This window comes from Lissotriton vulgaris, chromosome 7, assembly GCF_964263255.1.
Source record: "Lissotriton vulgaris chromosome 7, aLisVul1.2, whole genome shotgun sequence".
Taxonomy (NCBI): domain Eukaryota; kingdom Metazoa; phylum Chordata; class Amphibia; order Caudata; family Salamandridae; genus Lissotriton; species Lissotriton vulgaris.
In genome coordinates, this window is record NC_141695.1 from 607764230 (window position 1) to 607789297 (window position 25068).

Below are 25068 nucleotides of genomic sequence, written 5' to 3' on the forward strand. Positions count from 1 at the left end.
TGAATGTACGAGGGCTTAATAACCCAAATAAGCGCAGGGCGATTCTCTCCTTCCTGAGGAACTCGCAGGCTGACATCTGCCTTCTGCAGGAGACACACCTGCTGCCCAAAGATCAGCATCGGCTTAAGTCCCGCTTCTTTCCAGAGCAGTTCTACTCCTCAGCATCCAAGAAAGTGGCGGGAGTGGCGATCCTTGTAGCAAGAACCTTTAGGGGACGGGTGGTGCAAAGAGAAGCGGAGATTAAGGGTAGGCTGTTGGCCCATTGCTTCCTGGTGGCGGTACAGGCGTTGTTGATTGGCTCAGCATACGCACCTAATGATGGTCAAGAGCGATACCTACACACAGCATTGGAAGCGGCCACGGCTAATACACATCCACACTTGCTAATTGGGGGAGATCTAAACTTGGTATTTCATTTTTTTTTTTTTTTTTTTTTAAATATATTTTTATTGCAGGAATCAGTACAACAATACAGTAACGACCAGCATCATATTATAGCCAACTCTTACTAGATATAGCCCACCGACCCCCTTCCATAGCATTGCTATACAGCCAAGCGGCCCATATTCCTGGGGTTGGGCGGCGAATGTAGCTGGGGTCAGTAGGATGCTGGAGCTGGTCCGGATAACACACTGTCCGTCATCTGCTTTTCTAAACAAACCCCAACCCCCAAAAAGATACCCCCCCCCCAAACTACCAGTCATTGTGAAACTCCCCCCTCCCCCCCCCCCTACCATCAGCGCCAGGGAGTTTTATCACTGTAGGATCCACTGCTTGACCCTCGGGGAAGGTAATAGTGCTGTTAATGCTAGTGTCTAACGGGACTCGGGTCTAGTTGCTTCTTCGCTTTCGGAGTCGCTGGGGGTACAATAATCCCTGAGGGCCTGCACCAACGTTTCCCATTCTAACGCGGCCTCCTGCGCCTTCTCATTGCTTTGCCTCCAAGCCAACTGATATCGCAGCGCGCTCTCACCCGCCGCCCATTTCAAAAGTTCACCGTGCCATCTGCTGCCCGTAGGACCAGCACGTGCCTTCCAGTTCCTGGTCACCTCTCGCTTAGCCAGTAGGAGCCCCAGGTCTATAAATTTACTGGTGATTTTATTCCGGGGGGTATGGGGGAACCAGTGCAGTAGCCCTACCGCCGCATCGAACGATAAGTGCCTCCCCGTCACCTCTTCTAAAGTCGCCGCCACCTCCTGCCAGTAGGACGTCAATCCGGGACAGGCCCATAGCATGTGTAGGAGGTCCGCCTCCTGAGCCGGGCACCTAGGGCATTCCGCCGAGGCTGTGGCAAAATAACGCCTGATCCTAACCGGGGTCAGGTACGCCCTATGAAGAACATAGTAGTGGACCAGTTGGAAACGGGCGCTACGTGTACCCTTCCATGCTCGCCTCACCAGCTGGGACCAGGTCGTCTCCGGGATCTCCCTACCGATGTCCTCTTCCCAGCGGGACTTCAGTGTGGTGAGAGGGACCAACCCCTCGGTAATCAACCTGCCGTAAAGGCAAGTGACCGCCTTCACTGTGCCCGCCGACATCATTACATACTGGCACACCTGAGACAACTGAGGTTCCTCTAGTCCGTTTTGCCAGTACGCCTGGATCACTCGCACAATGGCCGAGTGCAGCAGAAAGTCGCCCCGGGGGATCCCAAAGCGGTCAATGAGATCCTGAAAGGACAGGAGCACTCCGTCCTCATACAGGTCCCCGACGAGCTGTAAACCCGAATCCTCCCAGTCCGCCAGTCGCGACCAGTCTCCTCCGTGGGGGAGGGCCGTCAGCATCCCCAATGGTATTTCAGGTGCATATGGGGTCCGCAGGTGACCTCTGTTATGAGCCCGATTCCAACAGAGTCGGATAGTCCGCTCCTCCATCGACAGGTCCCGAAGGACTAAACGCTGTCGCAGCGCGATAAAGGAGAGGACGTGCCTGGCTATACCCGTCCCTCTACCGTCTTCCGGGCCTCTGAACTCCCTGGCTATCTCCTGGGTGTATGTCTGGAGCTGCGCCGCCAGGTAGTACTTCTCAAAGTCCGGCACAGCGAGCCCCCCTTCGTCCTTCGGCCTCATCAGGGTATTGAGGGCCACCCGCCGCTGGCCCGTGCCCCAAAGGAACCCGACCACCATAGAACGCAAGCGGCGAAACGTAGCCGGTGGGACCCAGATCGGCAAAGTCCGAAAGTAATACAATAGTCGGGGGAGCGCCACCATTTTGAGCAGGGCGATGCGTCCTGCCACGGAGAGCGGCAGCGTGGCCCAAAAATCCATGCTGCCTCGGAGTGCTCGTATGCAACGGGCAATGTTTCCGTCTAGGAGGTCGGGCTGGTCGTGGTACACGAATACCCCAAGGTATTTAAAGCAGTCGGGTTCCCATCTGATCTCCCTACTTAGCGCCGGAGTGGGGACACCCCTACGCATCGGGAAGAGGCAGGTCTTAGACCAGTTCACTCGTAGGCCTGAGACTTCTCCGAACTCCGTTAGCGCTAATTCCGCTCCCCGTAATGCGTCGACCGGGTCCTCCAGGAAGAGCAACAGGTCGTCCGCATAGAGCGAGACGTAATGCGGGCCCGCCGCTGTCCATAAGCCCGTATAGTGGGCTCCCGAGCGAAGATGCATCGCTAGTGGCTCCACCGCTAGTGCAAAAAGAAGCGGGGATAAGGAACACCCTTGCCGCGTGCCACGCTCCACCGGATATCGCGATGAAATCAAAGGGCCCGATCTAACCCTGGCTGAAGCGGAAGCGTAAAGAACTGCTGTCCATTTGATAAATCCCTCCCCGAGGCCGAATTTCCGCAATACCGCGCTTAAGTAGTCCCACTCCAGGCTATCAAACGCCTTCTCCAGGTCCACCGACAAAACTACCGGGGACGGGGCATCCACGAATGGTTCCCCAAGCAAGCGAAACAACCTTCGGATGTTCATGGTCGTATTTCGCCGTGGGATGAAACCGGCTTGGTCCTCGTGTACCAGGGAGCCCATATGTCCTAACAGCCTCGAGGCCAAGATGCTGCTCAATATTTTGTAGTCCACCGTCAGCATTGAGAGGGGACGGTAGGACCCCGGGTCAGACGAGTCTCGGCCTGGCTTGAGGAGAGGAACCACCAACGCCTCACACATCGAGCCGGGGAGGCGACCCAGCCTCTTCGCCTCCCTGTAGACCACCAGTAAACGAGGGGCCAGAAGGTCAGCATAAGCTGCATAGAACTCCACCGGCAGGCCATCTAGGCCCGGGGTCTTGTTCCTCGCCATCCGTTTGATGGCCCCGCGGATCTCCCCCAAGCCTATGTCAGAACCCAGGGTGTCTGCCACTTCCTGTTCCACTGTGCGGAGTTCCAGCGGGCGAAGATAGTTATCGAGCCGGTCTGGGTCACGCGTGGAGCGACTACGGTATAGACATTCGTAATAATGCCGGAAGCAAGTAAGAATCTCCGGTTGGGTGCACACCTCGGTCCCATCCGCCCTACGCATCCTAGTCGTCGTTTGGGACTGGCGCGTAGGGTTGGCCAGCCACGCCAGTAACGCGCTCGACCTGTCGCCCTCCGCTATAGATCGGACCGTGTAGGCCTTGTAATCGAAACAGCGGAGCCGTTCGACCTCCACCGCCACCGTCTCCCTCGCCTCTACCGTTTGTGTTTGCAATTCCGGGCGTCCGGGTCGGCTAATTTCGAGCGCGCGGAGCGTTCGGTCCGCTGCGTCCAAATCAGCCAGGATAACACGCCGCGTGCCCACCCTCTTAGAGATACAGTACCCCCTCACCACCACCTTGAAAGCGTCCCATTCGAACGCCCTAGTACTCGCGGAACCGCCGTTGGATGCAAAATAATCCGTGATTCTCTCCCCTAAGTCTGCCTTGAAGACACTGTCCTCGAGGATCTCGGGGCGCATCTTCCAGGTAGGTACCGCTGGCGTCCCAGGGAACCAGCGAATGTCCAGCAGGAGGGGGTTATGGTCCGAAATGGTCCGCGATAAATACTCCGATCGGACCGCTGCCGAGACTAATTCGGACGAACCAAGAAAGCCATCCAGTCTGACATGCAGCTCATGAAGGCTCGAAAAGTACGAATAATCTCTAGACGCGGGGTGATGCGCCCTCCATATGTCCGTCAAACCCCAGCGGGTCTGCCAATCTTGACGGCCCTTAGCCGTCCGCCGGACCGGGGAGTCGGGGAGCGGGGGATGCGAGCGGTCTATGTCTACATCTACCACGGAGTTAAAGTCTCCCCCCAGCAGGAGGGGACCGGTGAAAAAGTGGGCCAACGAGCCCGATAACCCGGAAAGGAAGGCAGTCTGGTCCATATTAGGGGCATACACACAGCAAACATTCAAGTCCCTCCCTCCTAGCGTGCCTGATACGGCCACGAAGCGCCCCTCTGGGTCCAACACTGTCCTCGTGACCTGGAAGGGGACTCCTGCCCTGATCCATATTAGCGCCCCCCTGGCATAAGCAGAGTACGCCGTGGAGAAGACCTGCCCTCGCCACCTACGCTGAAGCGCCGCCCCTTCCGCCTTGTTCAGATGCGTTTCCTGCAGCAGCGCCATTTGCACTCCCCTACGCACTAAATAAGCGTGGACCTTGTGACGCCTAGACATAGTGTGAAGCCCCCTCACGTTCCAAGTAATACATTTCAAGTTAGCAACATCAGCCATTGTCCCAAAGTGTTCTTGCACAGTCTCCCCGTCCGGGTCCCCACAAAGAAAAAACATCAATCCTCCCAGCGCTGTCGGCGGCCATTTTCCCCAACCAGAACCAAACCCCCCAAAAACCAACAAAACCCCCTCCCAACCACCCCAGAACAGGACCCAAACTGCACCATCTAGATCCCATCCAAACTTCTACGGAGAACAACCCCAAAAACCCCACTAGTCCTACGGTCGCCACCGTAGGAAGGCCTTATGGGCCAGGTGCGGGCTGAGCGGAGGCAGTGGGCCCTCGTCGCCCAGGCTACCAGGACTATAATAAGCCCCCCGTGTCAAAATCTTTCGGGGCAAGAGTAGAAGCCTCCCAACCCTCCCTCTTCCATTGTCAGCAATAAAGAACGGCAGCCGCCTCCCCCCTGCCGGGCCCCCACCCAAAACAAGGCAACCTATCCCATTACCCTTGTCCGTCCAAAAGGTCCTCCACCGATTTCGGTGTGATCACCGGTGTGTGGGTACTGTCTGCCACTGAGTCTTCCGAGTCCGATGGTGCCCCCTGAGCACCCGGGTTTTCCTCCTCCTCTTCGACGTCTTCGCCCCTTGCTCCCGACAGTTCCGACAGAACTTCCAACACTCCCCTCCGCTCAGATGATGTCTCCGCTGTCGAGGGTCCTCCCGTGCGGCCGCGGCGGTTCCTGACCCTTTTAGATCGCCTCCTTTGTTCCGGCTCCTCCGCCTGATGGGTCGAGGCGTTGTAACCATCCTTCCCTGTTCGGTACAGTTCGAGCCAGTCACAGGCCTCCTCCGGGGTGTCGAAGAACTGGGTTTTGTCGTCGACAATGACTCGGAGCCTCGCGGGAAATAGGAGTGAATATTGGATGCCCTCACTCCTGAGTTCACGCTTAACCGCCAGGAAGGAGAACCGCTTGCGCTGCGTCTCGTAGGTATAGTCAGGGAAGATATTCACCTGGCTGTTTGCAACCTGGAACGGGCCATTGTGTCTGGCGGCATTTAGGATCAGGTCTCTGTCCCGGAAATGTAGCAACCGCGCCACCACCGGCCTCGGGGCTCGTCCCTGCTGTGGGGGCCGCGCTGGAACTCTGTGGGCCCGTTCTAGAGTGTAAAAGGAGGACAGGCCCTCCGGGACCACCGTGTCTCGGAGCCAGGTCTCCAGGTAGCGCACCATATCGCCTTCCTCAACCTTTTCCGGCAGGCCCACTACCCGAATGCTATTCCTCCTGTTTCGGCCTTCCGCATCCTCCGCCCTCCGTTCGAGGGTCTCGATTCGGGACATGGCATCCTTTATCGTCGCAGCCAGGGTTCTCTGCGCCGGTTCGATAGTCTTCACCGTACTCTCCACCTCCTTGACCCGGTCCGAGAGTTTACCGTGGTCTGCCCTAAGGAGGCCCAGGCCAGTCGCCACCTGGGCAATGTCCTGTTGTAGGGCCGACCGAGTTGCCTCTATGGCTTCCAGTACACGGTCGAATTGTTGCTGGAGTGGTGCGCCACCAGGTCTTTTAGGATCTCCATGTTCTTCCTTGTCCTGGGCCTCAGAGTCCGAGGTGGCCTGGCTGGATCCCTTGGCTCCTTTAGGTTTCCCCATGCTGCCAGGGGCTCTCCGCAAAGGTCCCGGAGTAGTCGCCTCCGTGTGCAAGTGCCCAGCACGACTTTCCCGGGGTTTCGCCCTCCAGTCCGGAATGGGCGATCTCCTTCTCCAGAGCCTGTGGAGACTCCGCCGTTTCGGCTCACGCCACCGCCACGGCGTCCGAGGGCACCGATAAGGGGGCGGAGACACCCGTCTCCAAGTCGGGCAGGCCCGTTCACCCACTATAGCTCCGGGGGGAGGGCCACCAACTCCCCCGGTTGTCCTGTGGCGCCCGAGTGTCGCGCCATCCATGTAGTTGGGGTGGCCAGGAACTCGCAGCTAGTTGCGGAGTCGCGGTGCCGACCACTGCCTAGAACTGAGTGCACCCGTGCCCGGTGCCCTCTAACGCGTGGGCACCCGCCCGGTCGTCTAAACGAGTATGGTCCCGCCGTAGAGGGTCCGAACCAGCCAATGTCCAATGTCTAAAACAACTGAGGCTGGTGAAGCCGGGTGCCGGGCGACACCCGCGAGACCTCCTCAACTCCGTAGGTTCGATCAAGGGGACAAAGGGGTCCGGGCGCCATATTGGGTCGCACTCCGCCACTCCGCAAACTCCGGCATTTCTTCAAAGCCACCTCCGTCCAAACTCCACCAGGGCCCTCGGGAGGGTGTCGTCGCCTCGCTCAACCGAATGCGGGGTCTGGGGTGCCCCTCAGCCTCCGATGTTCAGGATAATTCCGGGCTCAGTCCCGGAGCCGAGCTCTCAGGCGACCATCGCCATCGGCGCCCAAGCCACGCCCCAACTTGGTATTTCATAACACAGCAGACCGCTCTAACCAGCACTTCGGTCAGGTCGGGGCGCTTTCCCCAGAGGGACACACACATCTCGCAGACCTGGGCCTGGTTGACCTATGGCGACTCTCACATCCCCGATCTACAGCCTACACGCACTATTCAGCAGCTCATAAATCGTATGCGTGGCTAGACTATTTCTTATGCTCTACCCAGCTAACGGCGCGCGCGAGAGACATCGACATCCTCCCGGCCTCGCTTTCGGATCACTACCCGGTGGTGGCGTCCTTCCTGGTACCAGACACCCCCAGCCCGCAGCGGCACTGGCGCTTACGTATTAGCTTACTGCAAAGCCCTGCTACGGTCGAGAAAATATCAACAGCCATCAGCCACTTCCTTGCTCACAATGCCAATGATGAAACCTCCAAAGCCACCCAATGGGCCGCACTTAAGGCCGTCCTGCCGGGCGAATTTATCTCGGTGGCCGGGCCCAACAATAGGGAGCGCGCACAAAAGAGAGCCGAACTCACGCAAAGGGTGGCAGAGCTGGAGCAGATGCATCAACGCACGGGGGCGGCCAGGGCCTGGCGCCAACTGTGCACTGAGAGGAAGATGTTGGCGGCCTTAGACCAGGATGTGGCGGAATTCGCAGCCCTGCGTTTGAAACATGCCTACTACACCGGGGGGACCGATGTGGGAAATTGCTGGCGATCAAGCTGAGAGAGCAGCGCCAGAGGCAACACGTTCGGACTATTCAATCCAGCACCGGGGACCCGGTCACTGAAGACGCGGCCATAGCGGCAGAGTTCGGTAGCTTCTATGCCGACCTGTACGACGCAGACACTCTAGACCTACAAGCGGGCAGCGATTATCTAGATGGGGCGACCCTCCCATCCCTGAATGAGGCACAAGCGAAGTTCCTAGATAGACCCATTGGTCTAGAGGAAGTCATCTCGGCGATCTCTCGCCTCAAGCTAGGGAAATCCCCTGGCCCAGACAGATACCCCGCGGCTTTCTATAAGAAATTCTGTTCACAAGTGGCCCCCTTATTGAGGGATCTGTTTAACACGTTTGATCAGCCCGGAGCTATCCCCCCAGACCTACTGGAAGCCGCGATCTCAGTGATACCCAAACCCGGTAGAGATCCGACTAAGTGCGGTTCCTACAGGCCGATATCCCTCTAAAATATTGACATCAAACTGTATACAGGTATCATAGCTAGCCGACTGGCCCCATATATGCAGCAGTTGGTAGACCCGGACCAAGCCGGCTTCATTCCTCAAAGACAGACGAGCGATAACACCAAGCGAGTCCTCCACTTGATCGAGGACGGCTCGCGGGCACAACCGGGCTGCATGCTCCTCACCGTCGACGCTGAGAAAGCGTTTGATCGGGTGCACTGGCCCTACCTAGACCTAGCATTACAGCGGTTCGGCCTCGGGACCACTCTGCGTAACCGCATATTCAACTGCTACAGGCAACCTAACGCTACGGTCCGGGTGAATGGCCACACTTCGCCACGATTCCCGATTGGCAGGGGGACCAGACAGGGCTGCCCGCTCTCCCCCCTCTTATTCGTGCTCTACATGGAGCCTCTAGCCCAGCGGATCAGACAACACCGGCTTATCCGAGGCATCCCATTCGGTGGCGATATACACAAAATCAGTCTATACGCCCTGGCCTCGGGCTTTAAAATTAATGTGGATAAATCAGAAGCGCTGAATGTGTCCCTACCCCCAGAGGTTTTGGCGGACGCTAAAGCGGAATTTGACCTGCGGTGGTCTACGTCTACTGTACCCTACCTGGGGGTCCTGCTGGCGTCCACGATACAGGCCACGGCAGAGGTCAACTATGCCAAACTCACGCCATACCGAGACCCTTAGGAAATGGAAACACCTCACGTTGTCCTGGCTGGGTCGTATTGCTGCTATTAAGATGACGCTGCTCCCACAGGCCCTATACGTGTTCCAGACTCTCCCACTGCACCCCCCGGCAGGTTGGCTCCAGAAAACGCAGGCTGATCTATCCCGCTACGTGTGGAATGGTTGCCGCCCTCGCTTTCAGCACCAAATCGCCGCGCTTCCCCCGGCTCATGGGGGAGTGGGACTGCCCGACCTCACCCTGTACTTTCAAGCTGCACAATTGCGCACGCTGGTAGAGTGGTACCAGCTGGAGTCCGGCAAACACTGGCTCTTTCAGGACCAGGCAGTAGCAGGCCGCACACTCCAGGGTGTGCCCTTCCTACCGCGGCGACATAGGCCTCCCAACCTATATGCCTCGTATATCACCGGTACGGTCATGGGGGTGTGGGATAGAGTGGCGGTCAGGAGAAGCCTCACCTCCTTCCCTTCCCCGCTGACGCCGATATTCGACAACCCGGAGTTTACCCCGGGCCTGGATGCACAGGCCTGGAGAGCTACACCCTGCCGGGAAATAGGCCACATGTTTGACCTTCAGGGCATCCTCCCTTTCCAGAAGGTGAAGGAGGCCTATGGCATACCAGAAGCCGATCGCATGCCCTATATGCAGGTCCGGCACTGGGTCCTACAGCCCTCGATAAAACCGGGAGCGCAGCGCTTTCTTACACCCTATGAAAAATGGCTACTGACACGCACGTCGGAGAAGAAACTGCTCTCGGACATATACCAACACCTGCTCCTCACTAACATATACACTTATAATGCGGGGCAGGCTAGATGGGACAGGGACCTGGGAAGGCAGCTCACGCGCAAGGAGTGGGAGGTGATCTATCACAGGGCCCGCCATTCGGCCTACCACTCGGGCCTCACTGAGACACTCACAGAAGTGGCCACCTACTGGTATCACACCCCAGAACGCATACACCGCTGGGATCCCCAAGTCAGTGACCGCTGTTGGAGAGGATGCGGAGGGTTGGGCACACTGGAACACCTGCTGTGGAGTTGTGAGCGGCTGCAGAACTACTGGACCTCTATTCTAGACCTGATAGACCTTCATTTAGACACCCAACTCCCCAGATTCCCTGCCTATGTGTTACTGGGACTGCCCAACGCATTGACGTATCCCCTGAAGTCTATAAGAGGGAGACTGATAGCGCTTGCGTTGGGAGCAGCTGTGCAAAACATTGTAGCCCGCTGGAGAGATCCTCAACCGCCAGCGCAGTTGGGCTGGCTGCACAGACTCTGGACCATTCTGGGAATGGAGAAGCTTTTACTGACCACAGCGGGCAGGGGAGATGAATTTGCGGACCTCTGGCGGCCATTTCTGACGCTGCTTACTGGGGAATTCAGAGAACTGAGCTGTCCCCGATACCTGCGATTGCTACATCTTGCCGACACACCCATCCCAGAGACCAAGACAAAGCCCCGCAGAAAGGCCCCCCGGATCTAAGGTTCTCTCCGTGCTGCTCTGGCCACTATCACTGGTTTCTTTAGCGCTTACTTTCTTTTACCTCAGCGGACAAGGGGGAGGGGGGAGGGCGGGGAGGGGGGGAGGAGAGGGAAAGAGGGGGAGGGGGGTTTCTTATAATACATGCATTGTTGTTGCAACCGACTGTTCCTCAGCCTTTCATACGCGGCCGGGCCGAATGGGTTGTAGGCGGCATGCCGTGTTTAAATTGCACCATTTGACACTCACATTGGCGATGACGCAGATACCGTTTTGTCACTGTTCAACCTTTGTCTCCCAAAGCACTGGTCGGTGTATTGGCTTTCAATAAAAAAAGATTTAATACTAAAGAGTTTGTTAGACTTGACAGAAGTTCAGGGAGAGAACTCTGGATGCGCATCGGAAGGTGCAGAAAGAAAGGAACCGACTTAAGCATGTGGAGGTAGCCGCTATATAGGGTCCCAATGTTACTTCTGGGGTTGGACAGACCCGATTCAGAGCCGTGCGACACCACCTAGTGAAGCACAAGGGTATTGCTGAGAAAATTCTCTGGATCCATTCTAGAACCTGGGGATATTCACAAGTTGAAGAATCTGCACTTAGAGGTATCCATCAGAAACATTCAATGGAATCCCCTAACTAGTATTTGATAAAAGAAGTTGGTACTGCAGAAAGAGCATGCTAAGAAATCATGAACAGTAAATCAGCCTTAACTCTATGACAAGATTTGAGCAGAAGGAGGCTCAGCAGCCAACATAACTGGAGAATGGGAGACATTGACAGACTTCCCAACTCCATAGAAAAGGGGCATTACTACCATACCAGATGGAGTTGCTAGAGGCTGTGGGCCTGCTAAGAATGACTATGAAGTGAAAGTCATATTATTAGTACAGAAGTAGACCAAGCTACATTCTGCTGATCAATCAAGTGGCAGTGTTAGGAACAGCAAGCATTCAAAACTGCTCACTCAGAAGGTGAATAGAGTGGCAAATTGAGAGATTTGTGCTGCAGGTAGAACTGTGAGATGATTAACTTGATGATATGTTGCACTGGCTGGCGGTAAGGCTGATTTGGCACTCATATTAAGTAAGAGGGATATAGATGGTGATATGTGTTCCCTAACTGGAAAAGAAGGAGGAAGTTGCATGGTACATTTTCTGTGACTTGTCTCCCTAGCTATGCGGAAAAGTGAAAATGAGTGAATCCAAAATGTCTGTAACTCCGGTACAAACAGTTTTACCTACTCTTTAGGAATAAGGTGGAAAGATACTTTACAAATGCACAATCTTCTTGCCGTACCCCTCACATCTCCATTGTGTACCAAAATAAAGAATGTGGCTGAATATAAGGAAAAACAGATGATGGCATAAGGAGCAAATGTAACTGAACTACAGAGAATAGATGCATAATGTCCATCTGCTTGATCTCACATTCAATTGCTAAATTAGGTTAAACAGATCTCCTGTCAGATCTTATCTGTCACAAAAGAGTTTTCAAAGGCCTGAGTACTACAGAGACAGATGATAATCATGTACAGTGTGAGAAAGTCAACTCGAGTTGACACCAAAAGATGAATGCATGTTTGAAACAAGAGCTACAACACAGCCTCCTTGAACTTTCATGTCAAAAAACAGTCAGTGATACATTTAATCCTGATCTTAGCTATGGAAATAAAGACTCAATTGCGGATGATCCACAAAAACAGACTGTGCCACACCGGCCTAGCTCTCATAATGAGAGTTTCCAATGAGATTGGGAATGACAAGGTAGTTTTAGTATTCAGCCGAAGAAAATGTCTCTAAGCGTTTCCTATTAGCACCTGAAGAACTCTTTTCAGCCTCTTGGGATGCTGGCAGATGATACTTTCAAGCCTGGTCAACCTTAAACTCAAGCAGAGAAACCACAGGCATCCACAACAGGTTAGACTAAGCAGGCAGACTTTACAGGTGGCTCGGTGTCTGCAATGTACGTGAATGGAATCAGGGGGGCTCCTGAATCATGAAATCATTAAAGGTCCTGGATCGGACTCAAGAATTGAAATTAGTAGTCCAGCAATTAGCATCTCTTCTACAAGACCTATTACCAACTATAGGATCTCCAGTCTGTTTTCTTGCAAAAAAGGTATCCCAGGCATGCTTAGCATAGGATCCCAACTGCACCTGATCCTAGAATCTGTACTAGGATCAAACAATATCCAGCAAATCACAAGTAATGAACTGCAATCAATAAGCACCAAACTTCAAGTTGTAGATAAGAAAATGGAAATTTGTTGAGACGATTAGATGAAGCTGAGGGAAATTTACCCACCACTAAAGACACTTGAAAATCCCAAAAAGATCAAATTTGGACCATACAAAATAAAGGCACACAAACTTGGAAAATTGCTCAAGATGGCCATTTATGACTTGTTGGCTTACCAATATACTCATAAGGTCAGACCTCCCTGGATCAATTTCTAAATAAGCTCACCTAACCTCAGTTTTTCAGTTAGTCAGGCATGAAACAACTATGAAAAAGTGCAAGAATTGCCATGTACTAGATTAGATGGCTTCTCTGACTATAGAATAAAGAAAGAAGTACTTAACCAAAGTCTGGACCGACAGAGTGTTTAAATCAACCACAGGGGTGACAATATAAATGTGTTACTCTACGGTCTTATAGATCAGTTGATCTATAAGACCAGTGCAGTGGAAGATCTGAGCTGCATAATGAAAGGGGGCTTTCGGCTTAGCACATGTTGGTGTGCACTACTTACACATTCCTATGATTAAACTGTGCAAGCTATATTCTGGCCCATGGCTATCAGTCTCGAAAAAGCATGGGGATATAAGAGACCTGTGTTTGACAGCAGTTACCAAAAATGATTAATCCTTGTCCTTAACTGCTCCTGTTGAGGTTAGGAGGGGACGGCTCTGCCACTGTGGGACCTCATCAGCACCTCCAATTTAAACATTACATGGATATTGCTAGCATACAAATGATTAATGGGATCTTTGAGTACCTACCTGGGACGTCTTGTCCACCACCATTATCCGTTCACGGTTCACTGCCATGTAACTAGGGGCTGGTACACCTGGTACACTTATTCGGTTGACCTCATAGATATTACTGTCAAACAGGGGTAGTTGGGTAACGGTTTCTGCAAAAGAAGGAAATTTAGAGTTGAGTGGCAAGTGACCAGCAACAGTATGTTGGTGTAACTCTAATCTACTGCTGCATGTCAATGAGATACAGAATATGACTTAAGACTCATAACATATTATGTGAGTTAAAATCCACGGAATGGTGTGATGGAACCGCTCATAGCCTTTCACGTGAATGAGTGAAAGAAACAAACCTATTTGTTGTTGCCACAGAGAATTCATGAAGTTGTGCACATGAAAAGCATGGCAGAATGTGATACAGCCTCAAAAGGCTTATGATATAAGTATCATAAGAGAAGAGAGCTGATAGGACGATGGTCACAGAAACAAATGTACAAACCTTTACATGTGTATTTCTTCCCAGATTAATGAACGGTAGAATTATTGCTTGCTGCCCAGACCAACTGGGGCACTTTCAAACAGTTTGTAGAAAATCAATTTTAATTAATTTCAATCTAATCCTGTAAAACATTTGGAGTCCCCTGACCCTGCTGTTAAGCAAGGGAAAGATTATTGGTGAAGGAGGGACTCTCAGAGAGCTCTGCGTCAACTAGACTCTCTTCTTACCTCATAATGTAGCTTTTGTGATATATTATTGTAGGTCATATATAACCATGATAGAGTACTACTGATAGCGAAAAAGACTTAGTTCTCTAGCATTGCTTCCTTCCGAGATTCATATCATGTGTAAAAAAATGCCAGGCATCAAGTAGACACAGGTAGACTTGTAGTACTTACAAGTCTTCTTTATTGGTTCCATGTCCAAGTAGCAACAATCTTATCACCAGCCAGCTCTGGTGTAGTGCCAGCCCTACCAGGAGCAGTCCATCTTCAACTGTCACTACTCATCCACTCAGGCACCCAGGCATTCAACGCATCACAGTCATACCAACATTCCGTGACCAACTCACACTCTGGCTAGGAGGACCTAGGCTGGTGTACATGTAAATGTAATATTGTGGATATAAAAAGTCACTAAAAGTAAAACCAGAGGACTGGATAACACACTCTAATCAGAATTCTGAGAGAGGCCAATTCTGCCTGAAAGTTAAATCAAGCCTGTACTCCCAAGTTAAAGTTCCTGGAAAAAGCATAGAAAAATATCCATGGGTGGCTGTGTAAATTCCCTCTTTCTGGAATTGTGTCAAGCAGCACTATTGTTGTTGATTTAGCCCTAGTCACATAACCCACAGCATTTCCTTCAAGAGCATGGTTTACTCTCTGCAAAGAGAATCACATAAAACAAACTATACTTCATGTTATCCTGACTCAATGCTGCCTAACCCAACATTGTCAGGCCACAGACTACTACCAGCTGTTCAAATAGTACAGCAAGGCTCTTTACGCGTCAATTTACTCTGCTAATGATGCTGAATCTGGTTCATGTACACATCTAAAATCACTCCAGAAGCAAACTTGTGTTAGCCCTTAAGCATGTCTTATTTCACAACAAAACATAAGTGGTTTCTTAGAAAAAGCTTCATTTTGTTCACTCTGATTGATGAAGATGGTTACCTTGAAAAAGATGAACTTTAGTTTCAATCTATGTCAAGTGTTAAAAGGAACCGGTCCAGTATGAAAAAAACTAAATCAAGGTCCCTGGCTTGTTGCCCTCATGTGCTCTTCTGGCATGTGATTATAAGCATTGATTTGAATCTGGGGGAAGGGGGCTCACATAGGCTGGAGATCTCTCCCACCACATGTTGACTATGCAGCGGTGGACACTGCACAACATTTTACCATTTTATGTATTTTTATGACATCCATGAAAGCTGCTGCCATCACCGTTTACAGTACAGGAGCTACACTGTCCTGCCCCATAAAGGAGCCAAAATGGCTAGCTATTTGTAGGCTTAAATTAATGTGTTTCTAGCTTGTAAAAGTATCTCCCATATACTGTTCACACAGCTAAAGAAAACCATGTAGCATAATCACACATTTTTTAGGATGTACAATGTTCACACTGATTTCCTTCAACACTGCGGTTGATTGACAAAACATCTACTGTGCCTGAAAACACAATCTAGTCACTAGGCTAAGGGGTCATTTAGAGTTTTTTGTGGATGTGGGACAACCACTAAAAAGTGACAGATATCCATCTGCTAAAGATCCAACGAGAGTATTCAGTTCCCTTTAAAGACAGTGGAATAAGTGTATAAAGGTACCGTTTATTAAAGTGGGAATATGCTCCAATAGTAGCAAGTGCTTGCACACACCCGGACGGGTGTCGTGCTTCATCACTGTGCAAGCTCCTCGCCGGGCTGGTGCTGCAATGCCTGATGGGCACATACAAGGAAGCACTTTGCCGGAGATCTTTTTCACAGAACTTCTGTTTGATGGTGTAAGGGTGTGTGGGCCAATAGTTCTGATTAGTAAAAAATGATATGAAAAGAAAAAGTGTATTAAAATAGACTAAGTGATCCTCAGAGACAAGATATTTTAGTGAATAAGTTCACTTGTCTAGTTAAAATGGTGATTACTATCGAAAGATATAATGGTCCTAGATAGTTTAGTGGGTCTTAATAGGTCAACATGTTTCTCGCTTATTGTCAACAAAAATGATCATGTGGCAATTCTTCAGGACCTAAAGAACAAGTTACTTCGGTAACGCTTTTTCTGGTAGATACAGTATCTGCCTGTGGATTCCTCACCTTGTGAATATCCCCTTGCGTCAGCAACATTCGGAAATTCTTTTTGTAGCTTCGCGCCGACGTGGACGAGGACGACGTCATAGAGGCACGGCATCGCACGCGACTCCGCTGACGTCACCGACACTACAATAGGCCCACGCCGGCATGATGACATCAGTTCCGCCCTTTTTTCCGTGCCTTCGAGGCACACGGACGGACCAATGACAGTAGAAATATACACAGTATACACAGTACACAAATATCAAGGTAACACACACAGTGTGAAACAAAAGCAATAAAACATTTGAAATAAACAATTCCTTGACAATAAAGTAAATACATTACAGTAACTCTGGTATAGAAGAGTGGACAACGGGGAGGCGGGTGGGTCAGTGAGGAATCCACAGGCAGATACTTTATCTACCAGAAAAAGCGTTACCGAAGGTAAGTAACTTGTTCTTCTGATAGATACATCTGCCAGTGGATTCCTCACCTTGTGAAAAGAGTCCCACAGCAGTCCCCACACCCGGAGGAGGGTGTCCACTCTTCTATACCAAAAAATCCTGGAGGACAGAGCGCGCAAAGTGACCTTCCCTCCTCACCTCGGCATCCAAGCAGTAAGGCTTCGCGAAAGTGTGGAGGGAGGTCCAAGTCGCTGCCCTACAAATATCCTCTACAGGTACACCCTGTAGGAAGGTGGATACCTGACTATGGTTCCCCCCAACTTTTTGCCTGGTGTTTTGCTGGTTTTTCGACTTAGTTGACCTGGGACCCTGCTATTCAGGGCCCCAGGCCTACTGCTCTCTCTCTAAAATGGATTCCATGTACCTTAGGTACATATCCAATTGGTACTGGTCCACCTTATCAGACCCTGTAACTCAGGGCATAGGTGTACCCAGGGCCTACCAGGGGCAGCAGCATGTATTATGCCACCCCTGGCTGGCCATCTAAATCTGACACAACTGGCTGCACGACAGCTGGGGCAAAGTGGTGTAATCACCCTTTGCTGTAGATATAGTATACCCATATCTAACCCGAAAATGGACACATAGATTCCTATCAGTCACTCCTATGGCAGGCCTTAACAATCCTGAAGGCAGAGTGCATGGGATCATGTGAGATGGTGCTCTGGCATGAGCTGAGCCCGTCTGCAGCTTGCGGAACCAAGTCCTAATAGCTGTTTTATGATAACGCGTACCATATACTCTTAAGTGCATTATAATCCTCGCGGTTATTTGCTATCTTTGGTATCGCTTTATCAAAACATGTCGAGTAAGGTGTCATACGAATCGGAATACTAACCCCTCGCCAATTCTGGCGACGGGGTTAGCATTCCACCCTTCTAGAGGGACACGACATGTATGTAACTGTGAACCCCGGTTAAAGTTAACTCGAGCCTCAGCATCACAAAATGGATGCTGCCACCACAGACACAAGTCTGACCTCCTGCTGCTGGGAGTCCTTCCAGCGAGGAGAACTTGGACAAAGGGTTTCCTGTCAGGGGCGGTGCTAGCACCGACCCAGACAGGGTTTTGTGTATCCTAGGTAGGCAGGGCTGAATAGGAAGGTGACTGCAAGTGGCACCCCGGTGCGCACTATGCATCTGCCAGTCTGAACCGGTCCCAGGGGCAAACCAGCCCCTGAGCTGGGGAAAGTCCGGCATGGGAGAGGGGTGTAACCACCCCCCTTCCTGGTCCCACCTATGGGCAGGACCTAGTCCCGTACCAGCCCCTTTCTTTAGTATAAAGGTGGGAGCGGGGACCCCTTCCAAATTAGATAATTCCGAATCTTGATGACTTTCCACGAAAGAACTCTTGAACCTTTCAGAAGACTCTCCCTTGTGGCTAAGGAGTAGCCACCCTGCACCCGCAGGCACCATCCAAGCATCGCGGTTTGCTGTAAGTCTCTCCTCCGGATCAAGACTGCCCAGCTCGATGAGAACCGGCTTCCCTGGCACCACTGACCTCTACCTACATCATCAGTCCAGCTGAGATTCGTGGGTGTGACGAGACCTCGAGGGACCGGCCATCTTCAGGACTGCACGACGCTTGCCCAGCACGACCGCCGAGGGACCATCGAGTGAGTGCTTTGGGGTGTGAGAAGCCCTAACCCTGAGCAGCTCCAGCACCGAAGTCCAGCCCCCCAGCATCCACGAGATCTGCGTGGGGCCCTTCTGCTCTTTGCTGCTCACCGCATTGTCTGGCTACTTGCCTGCTGGCTTGTGACCTTCCCGACGACGAACGACGACATTTCCAACGCTGGTCTGGTTGCTCCAGACTGGCCCTTGCTCCCCTCCAACAGAGGAGCACCCCGGACCCTCCTGGTCCACTCCAGACGCCATTTTAAGTCCACCGCGTGGGCTTGCATTTGCCAAGACTTGTTGCCCCAATCCTGGGTCCAGCGACGTCGACAGCAGATTCCATCGTGGGACAGCTCGCACCTCCATCCTGGTCTCCGACAACGCCTCCTGGTCCGTGAGACTGCAGAGCCCAGCGTCGCCCACTCACCTGGTCGAGGTGGCTCCATCCGGTGCCATCCTGGTGCCCATCTAATCACTGGCTAGTAATTCAGAACTTGGTCCCCTCTGCTTACAGGTGTCTTCCATCTTCGATCCAGGCTTGGATCACTTCGAACTTCAACACTGGTCGCCTGCCAGCAACTTCTTCTTTCAGGCTCCATAGACTGCAACGAGGATTCCCGACGTCTTTCCAGACCTATGCATCCGCAGCCCCTGGGCTAGGTAAACTCAGCATTTCGGTGCTCCAGCATAGTTTTGCTATCCAAAGGTCCAGATCCTTTTTCGTTTCAGCTCTACCTAGTCGGATTCGTCCAATAACACTAACTTTATGAAATCTAGCATCAATAGACTTTGTCCCGCATCCCGCGTTAGAGTGCACACTCTGCACCCGATCTCCCTAGGCCTCCTGCTAGTAATCTGAAGGTTCAGTAGTCAAGTCCTAGCGATCCTAAAGCCTATTAGAGTAGTACTTACCTGCTAGTAATTTCGCATTCCACTTTTAGAGTATATGGTTTTTCGTGCCCCTCGGGCATTTGTGTAAATTGTGCGACTTTGCGTATTTTCTTAAGAGCTTTGTATTGTGCTTAGCGCCCTGTCCTCATAAAGAGTCCAGGGCTGTTGTGTTCTAAATAAATATACTTTATTTTCATAACAACTTGTGTGGTGTCCTTTCACTTGGTGTTCAAGGGGTATATGTGATGGTATAACAGCTGGCTTAACACGCCCTCTAGAGTTTAGCTTAAAGACTGCTCTTGTCCATGCTACTAGGATAGCTGGTCTAACGGTTGACTTACAACCAATCATCAATAAGGGTCGTTTGGAATGATACAAGTGATCACTAGAATAGTGAGCACTACATATCAGGCCAACTTCTCACACACCCCTAAACAAAGCAGAATTTGACGACTTTGCTCTAGTAGAGTGAGCTCTTATACCCTCTGGAGGTTCCTTACCGGCCAAAGAGTAGCCGATCTTTATACAGAGGATGATCCATCTTGAAAGAGTGCGCTTGTGCACCGCTCTTCCTTTCTTGCAGCCAGCAAATCCAACAAAGAGCTGGTCATCCACTCAATAGTCTCTATTCCTATCAAGATAAAAGCTCACAGCCCTCTTAGGGTCCAGACGGTGTAGCTTCTCCTCCTCCTTGGATGGGTGAGGGGGAGGATAAAAGGTAGGAAGGGTAATAGATTGTCCTAGGTGGAAGGGAGTTACCACCTTAGGGAGAAAAGCAGCCCTGGTCCTAAGAACCATTCGTTCAGCATGAATGGTCAAGAATGGGGGCTTGGAACTAAGAGCTTGAAGCTCACTTACCCTCCTTGCCGAGGTGATCGCAACCAGGAAGACCGTCTTAAAAGACAAAAGACTCATGGGACACTTGTGTAAGGGTTCGAAGGGAGAACCCATAAAATAGTTTAAGACTAGATTTAAATCCCATTGAGGCACAATAAAGGGAGGAGGAGGGAACTTATTTGTGAGGCTCTTCAAAAACCTTAAAACCACAGGAGACTTGAAAAGTGACGGCTGATCCGGCAAACAGAGAAATGCCGACACTGCCGAAAGATAACCCTTCACTGTGGCAACAGCAAATCCCTGCTGTGCTAAAGAAAGAGCAAACTGTAAAATATCAGACAAACGAGTCTTCAAAGGGTCAACAGACTTCTTCCCACACCAAGAGACAAATTTAGACCATCTGTATGAATAAATGGATTTAGTGGAGTCACGCCTAGCCGAAAGAATGACATCCACCACATTCAATTCAGGTTGCCCCGTTCAATCTGCAGGCATGAAGGTGTAATGTCTGGAGGTGGGGGTATAGAACCTGCCCCTCCATCTGGGAGAGGAGGTCTGCCCTGAACGGGAGACGGAGCAGAGGGTGAGAGGAGAGGTGGAGAAGATCCGTGTACCACACCCTTCTTGGCCAATCCGAGGCGACCAGAATAACTTGGGCCCGGTCTTGGCGAATCTTCCTCAGAACCCGAGGAATCAAAGGTATGGGTGGAAACGCGTAGAGGAGTTGACTTCCCCAACTCAACTGAAACGCGTCCCCCAAAGCTCCTAGCATCAGATACTGGAGACTGCAGAATGATGGGCAGTGAGCATTCTCGCGAGTGGCAAACAGGTCCACCTGAGGAGTTCCCCACGTCCGAAAGACGTGACGAACCACCTCCGGGTGAAGCCTCCACTCGTGGTTGGCCGAGAACTGCCGACTTAGATTGTCTGCACGCACGTTCAGAACTCCGGCCAGATGATTCGCCATCAGACAAATCTGATGGTCTTGAACCCAGGACCAGAGGCGCAGAGCCTCTCTGCAGAGATACTGCGACCCCACTCCTCCCTGCTTGTTGAGATACCACATCGCGGTCGTATTGTCCGTCAGGACTTGAACTGACCGACCGCGAAGGGAAGCGAAGAAGGCCTTGAGTGCCAAACGAATCGCCCGTAACTCTAGAAGGTTGACGTGAAGCAACCTTTCCTATGGAGACCAAAGACCTTTGACCTCCAGATCCCCCAGATGAGCACCCCACCCTAGAGTGAATGCATCCGTAATCACTGTGGCCACCGGGGGAGGCAGATGAAAAGGATTTCCCTGAGACAGATTGCCTTCCGTGCTCCGCCAAGATAGATCCGCCGCAGTTTCTATGGAGATCCTCACAGACTCCCTGAGATCTCCGTTGTGTTGATACCACTGCCTGCGGAGGCACCACTGGAGCGCCCTCATGTGCCAGCGTGCATGGTTGACCAACAGAATGCAAGAAGCCATCAGACCGAGCAGGCGAAGGACCTTCAGGACTGGAACGACCGCTCCATTGTAAAATAAAGGAATCATTTCCTGTATGTCGTGAATCCTTTGAGGAGGAGGGAATGCACGACATACAGTTGTGTCCAGTACAGCACCTATGAACAGGTTGCGCTGGGAGGGCACCAGGTGAGATTTGGGTACATTTATTGAAAGACCCTAACGGTACAACAACTGAGTTATCTCCTGCAGATGTTGGAGCACTTTCTCTGACGACTCTGCTTTGATCAGCTAGTCGTCCAAATAGGTGAATACTGGAATCCCCGACCTTCTAAGATGTGCAGCCACCACCACCATCACCTTGGTGAAGACTCGAGGCGCAGTAGTAATTCCAAAAGGACGGACCGCAAACTGATAATGTTGCGATCCCACCCTAAAACGGAGATACTTCATGTGCGACTTCAGGATTGGGATGTGAAAATACGCATCCTGCAAGTCGAGCGACACCATCCAGTCTTCTTCCAGCAGCGCCTGAAGAACCTGTGCAAGGGTGAGCATCTTGAACTTCTCTTGTTCCAGATAAAGATTCAAGATCCTGAGATCCAGGATTGGACGTAGTCTGCCATCCTTCTTGGGAATCAGGAAATACCGGGAGTAGCATCCCTGACCCCTTTCCTGCTCTGGCACCACCTCTATCGCACCCTTTCTTAATAGTGTCTGCACTTTCTCCTGCAGAAGTAAGAGGTGTTCCTCCGTGCAAAAACCTTGACAAGGAGGGTAATTGGGAGGGAATTCCCGAAAGGGAAGAGCATACCCATTTTCTACGAGATTGAGAACCCAAAGATCTGATGTAACCGATTAGCAATCCCTTAGAAAGTGGGTAAGCCGACCCCTCACCGGACCAGCATGATCCTGAATGGCGGATCTAGGGCTGCTTTTCTGAGGCTGGAGGGTTGGAGGAGGTGGAGGAGGAAGAGGCTTGACGTCCTCGAGGACGAGCTCTTTGCTTACCCCTGTACGACTTGTACAAGGGATTCTGCTGCTGACCTTGCCGATAGGAGCGAAAGGAAGAGCGTCCGAATCCTCTGAACCTTCTGGTAGAAGAACCCCTGGTCTGAAGTCCTAAAGATTTGGCAGTAGCCTTACTGTCCTTAAATCTTTCTAAGGCTGTATCAGCTTTTTTCCCGAAGAGTCCAACACCATCGAAATGGCAGATCTAACAAAGCGGCTTGAACATCTGCCGAAAAATCTGAAGATTTCAGCCAAGCTGATCTTCTTGTGGCAACCGCAGTACCCATGATGCGTGCCACAGAATCCGCAGTGTCTAGCCCACTTTGTATCACCTGGCGAGCCGCTGCCTGTGCATCCGTCAACACCTCCTCAAAATCCTTCCTGCTGTCAACAGGGATCTTAGGTGCCAGAAGACGCAGTGTATCCATGAGAGCATGCACATATCCCCCCATAAGGCAAGTGGCATTGGTTGACTTTAATGCCAGAAAAGGTCTTTTTTGAAACCTGATCTTGTTTCTTGGCATCCTTATCCCCAGGCACTTGTGGAAATGCACCCACAGTCTTTTTGGAACAGGCTGCCTGGATTATCAAACTTTCAGGTGAAGGATGAGAAGTTAGAAAAGCAGGGTCTTCAGGAGTGACCCTGTACCTTCTTGCCACACCCTTGGAAACTGCTGGTGCTGTTAAAGGCTTTTTCCAAACTTCTATAATAGGCTCCGTTAAGGCTTCATTAAATGAGAGTAACGGTTCCACCACAGAACTGGGTGAATGCAGAACCTCAGTCAGTAGATTGGACTTAAATTCTACTGTAGGTAGAGTCAAATTCAAAAGTTCCGCTGCCTTCCTCATAACTAAGTGATAAGGCTGAACGTCTTTTGAAGGGGCATCAGACACAGAAGGTAATTCCCACTCGGGAGAAAACTCCAGGCCACTAGCCTCCGCCAGATCCTCGAAACAGTCCTCCTCAAGCTCACCTTCTTCCATCTCAGCTTGAGCCTCTGTATATCTCTGCTCCTCGATGAGGCGCTGAGCTTCCCTCCTGTACCTTTCCTTTACACGCCACGCCGTCGGATCCACCAGCGACTCCGATGGAGCCGGAACTGACGTCGGTATTGTATCCCATGGTACAGTGGGTTGGTCTTGAGGTCGTCTCGGAGTAGACGACGTCGGTATCGGCGTTGACGACCTCGGCGGAGCCGGTTATTGCCACTGCGGTGTCGGAACCCGCATGTAGGGCATAAATGGAGCCGGAGCCTAGGAGTGAGGAACTCCTAAATTAAATGCTAGTGGACCCATGGGACCCGAAGGTGCGCCAGAGGGGTACCAAGCCCTTGAAAAGACGCCATACATTGCATTAAAAAATGCTGATGGATCTTGGCCTGGGGCTGGAAAAGGTGGCCGAAGACCCTCAGGCTGACCTTGAGGTGGTTCCGAATTCGGCTCTTCCACGGGCACAGAATCATCACCCACAGGAACTTCTTCCTCATCCTCTCGGGCCGGGGACGGAGCCGAAGATGGAACAGGAGATGGAGCCGGCGACTGAACCTGCGACTCCGAAGGCAAAGCCTCACCTTCAGGATCCAAGTCCTCCTCCGGAAGAATCACCTTTGAACATACCTTCTTGGGTGATTTCGACCTCGAGTCCGAATCCCTACCGGAGTGACGTCGGGACTCATGTCTTCTTTTCTTATGTTTCTTCCTTGACTTCGAAGCGTGATCTGAAAATGACTTCGAAGTCGACTCCACCCGAGACCTTGATCTCGACTTCGATCTTTACCTCGACCTCGCCCTTCTCGAACGAGACCTCAAAGACTTTCTTTCCTTGTCACCTTTCAGCTTTGCCACCAGTAGCTTGGCCTCTCTCTCACGCAGAGCCTTCGGGTTCATCTTTCGACATGAAGAACATCCATCTACATCATGGTCCGAACTTAGACACCAGATGCAATCTTCGTGTGGGTCCGTGATAGACATCATTTTCCCACATTCTCCGCAAGGCTTAAAAGCGGTCTTCTTTGTCGACATCGCGAAGGACACAAAGAAACAGGAAAGTGATGAAAATAGCAACAAAGTTACTAAAAGGCTACAGAGATTCCCCGAAACAGTTAGCATCGACGACGCGGAAAAAAGGCAACGGATGTCATCACGCCGGAGTGGGCCTACTGTAGTGTCGGTGATGTCAGCGGAGTCGCGTGCGATGCCGTGCCTCTATGACGTCGTCCACGTCCACGTCGGCGGGAAGCTACAAAAAGAATTTCCGAATGTTGCTGACGCAAGGGGATATTCATAAGGTGAGGAATCCACTGGCAGATGTATCTATCAGAAACTACCCTACTCTACACAGTGGCTGGAATTTCTGGGTGTGCATTCTCAAGAAGAGATTACTAATCAATCAACCAAATTGTGGTAAATCTAGGACCTCAAAGTATGTAAAAACGGCCATAAAACTTAAAAGACAGCCCTATCAATACAGACTGTAAATCACAAGTAATCATTTTTAGGGCGAGGCTTGCGATGAAATGTCAAAACATGCCCCCAAATGACGTGCGTGCAGAAAGCACTGTGAAACATATATCACCACTTACACACACATAAACATGACAATTGTGAAGCCACAAAATTAAGATCACTTACACTGTGGAGATATATGTAAAA

The 25068-nt window shown here is 51.4% G+C and overlaps 1 protein-coding gene across 2 annotated transcripts in view; it reads right to left on the reverse strand.

Annotated features, from left to right (window-relative positions):
• The window catches only part of MYO15B (myosin XVB), a 961787-nt gene that overhangs the window by 127604 nt on the left and 809115 nt on the right, over window positions 1-25068 (reverse strand). For both annotated transcript variants that reach the window (XM_086930750.1, XM_086930751.1), the window contains one exon: window positions 13383-13516. In XM_086930750.1, coding sequence (XP_086786876.1) covers window positions 13383-13516 — 134 coding nt within the window. The remainder of the gene's footprint in view (window positions 1-13382; window positions 13517-25068) is intronic.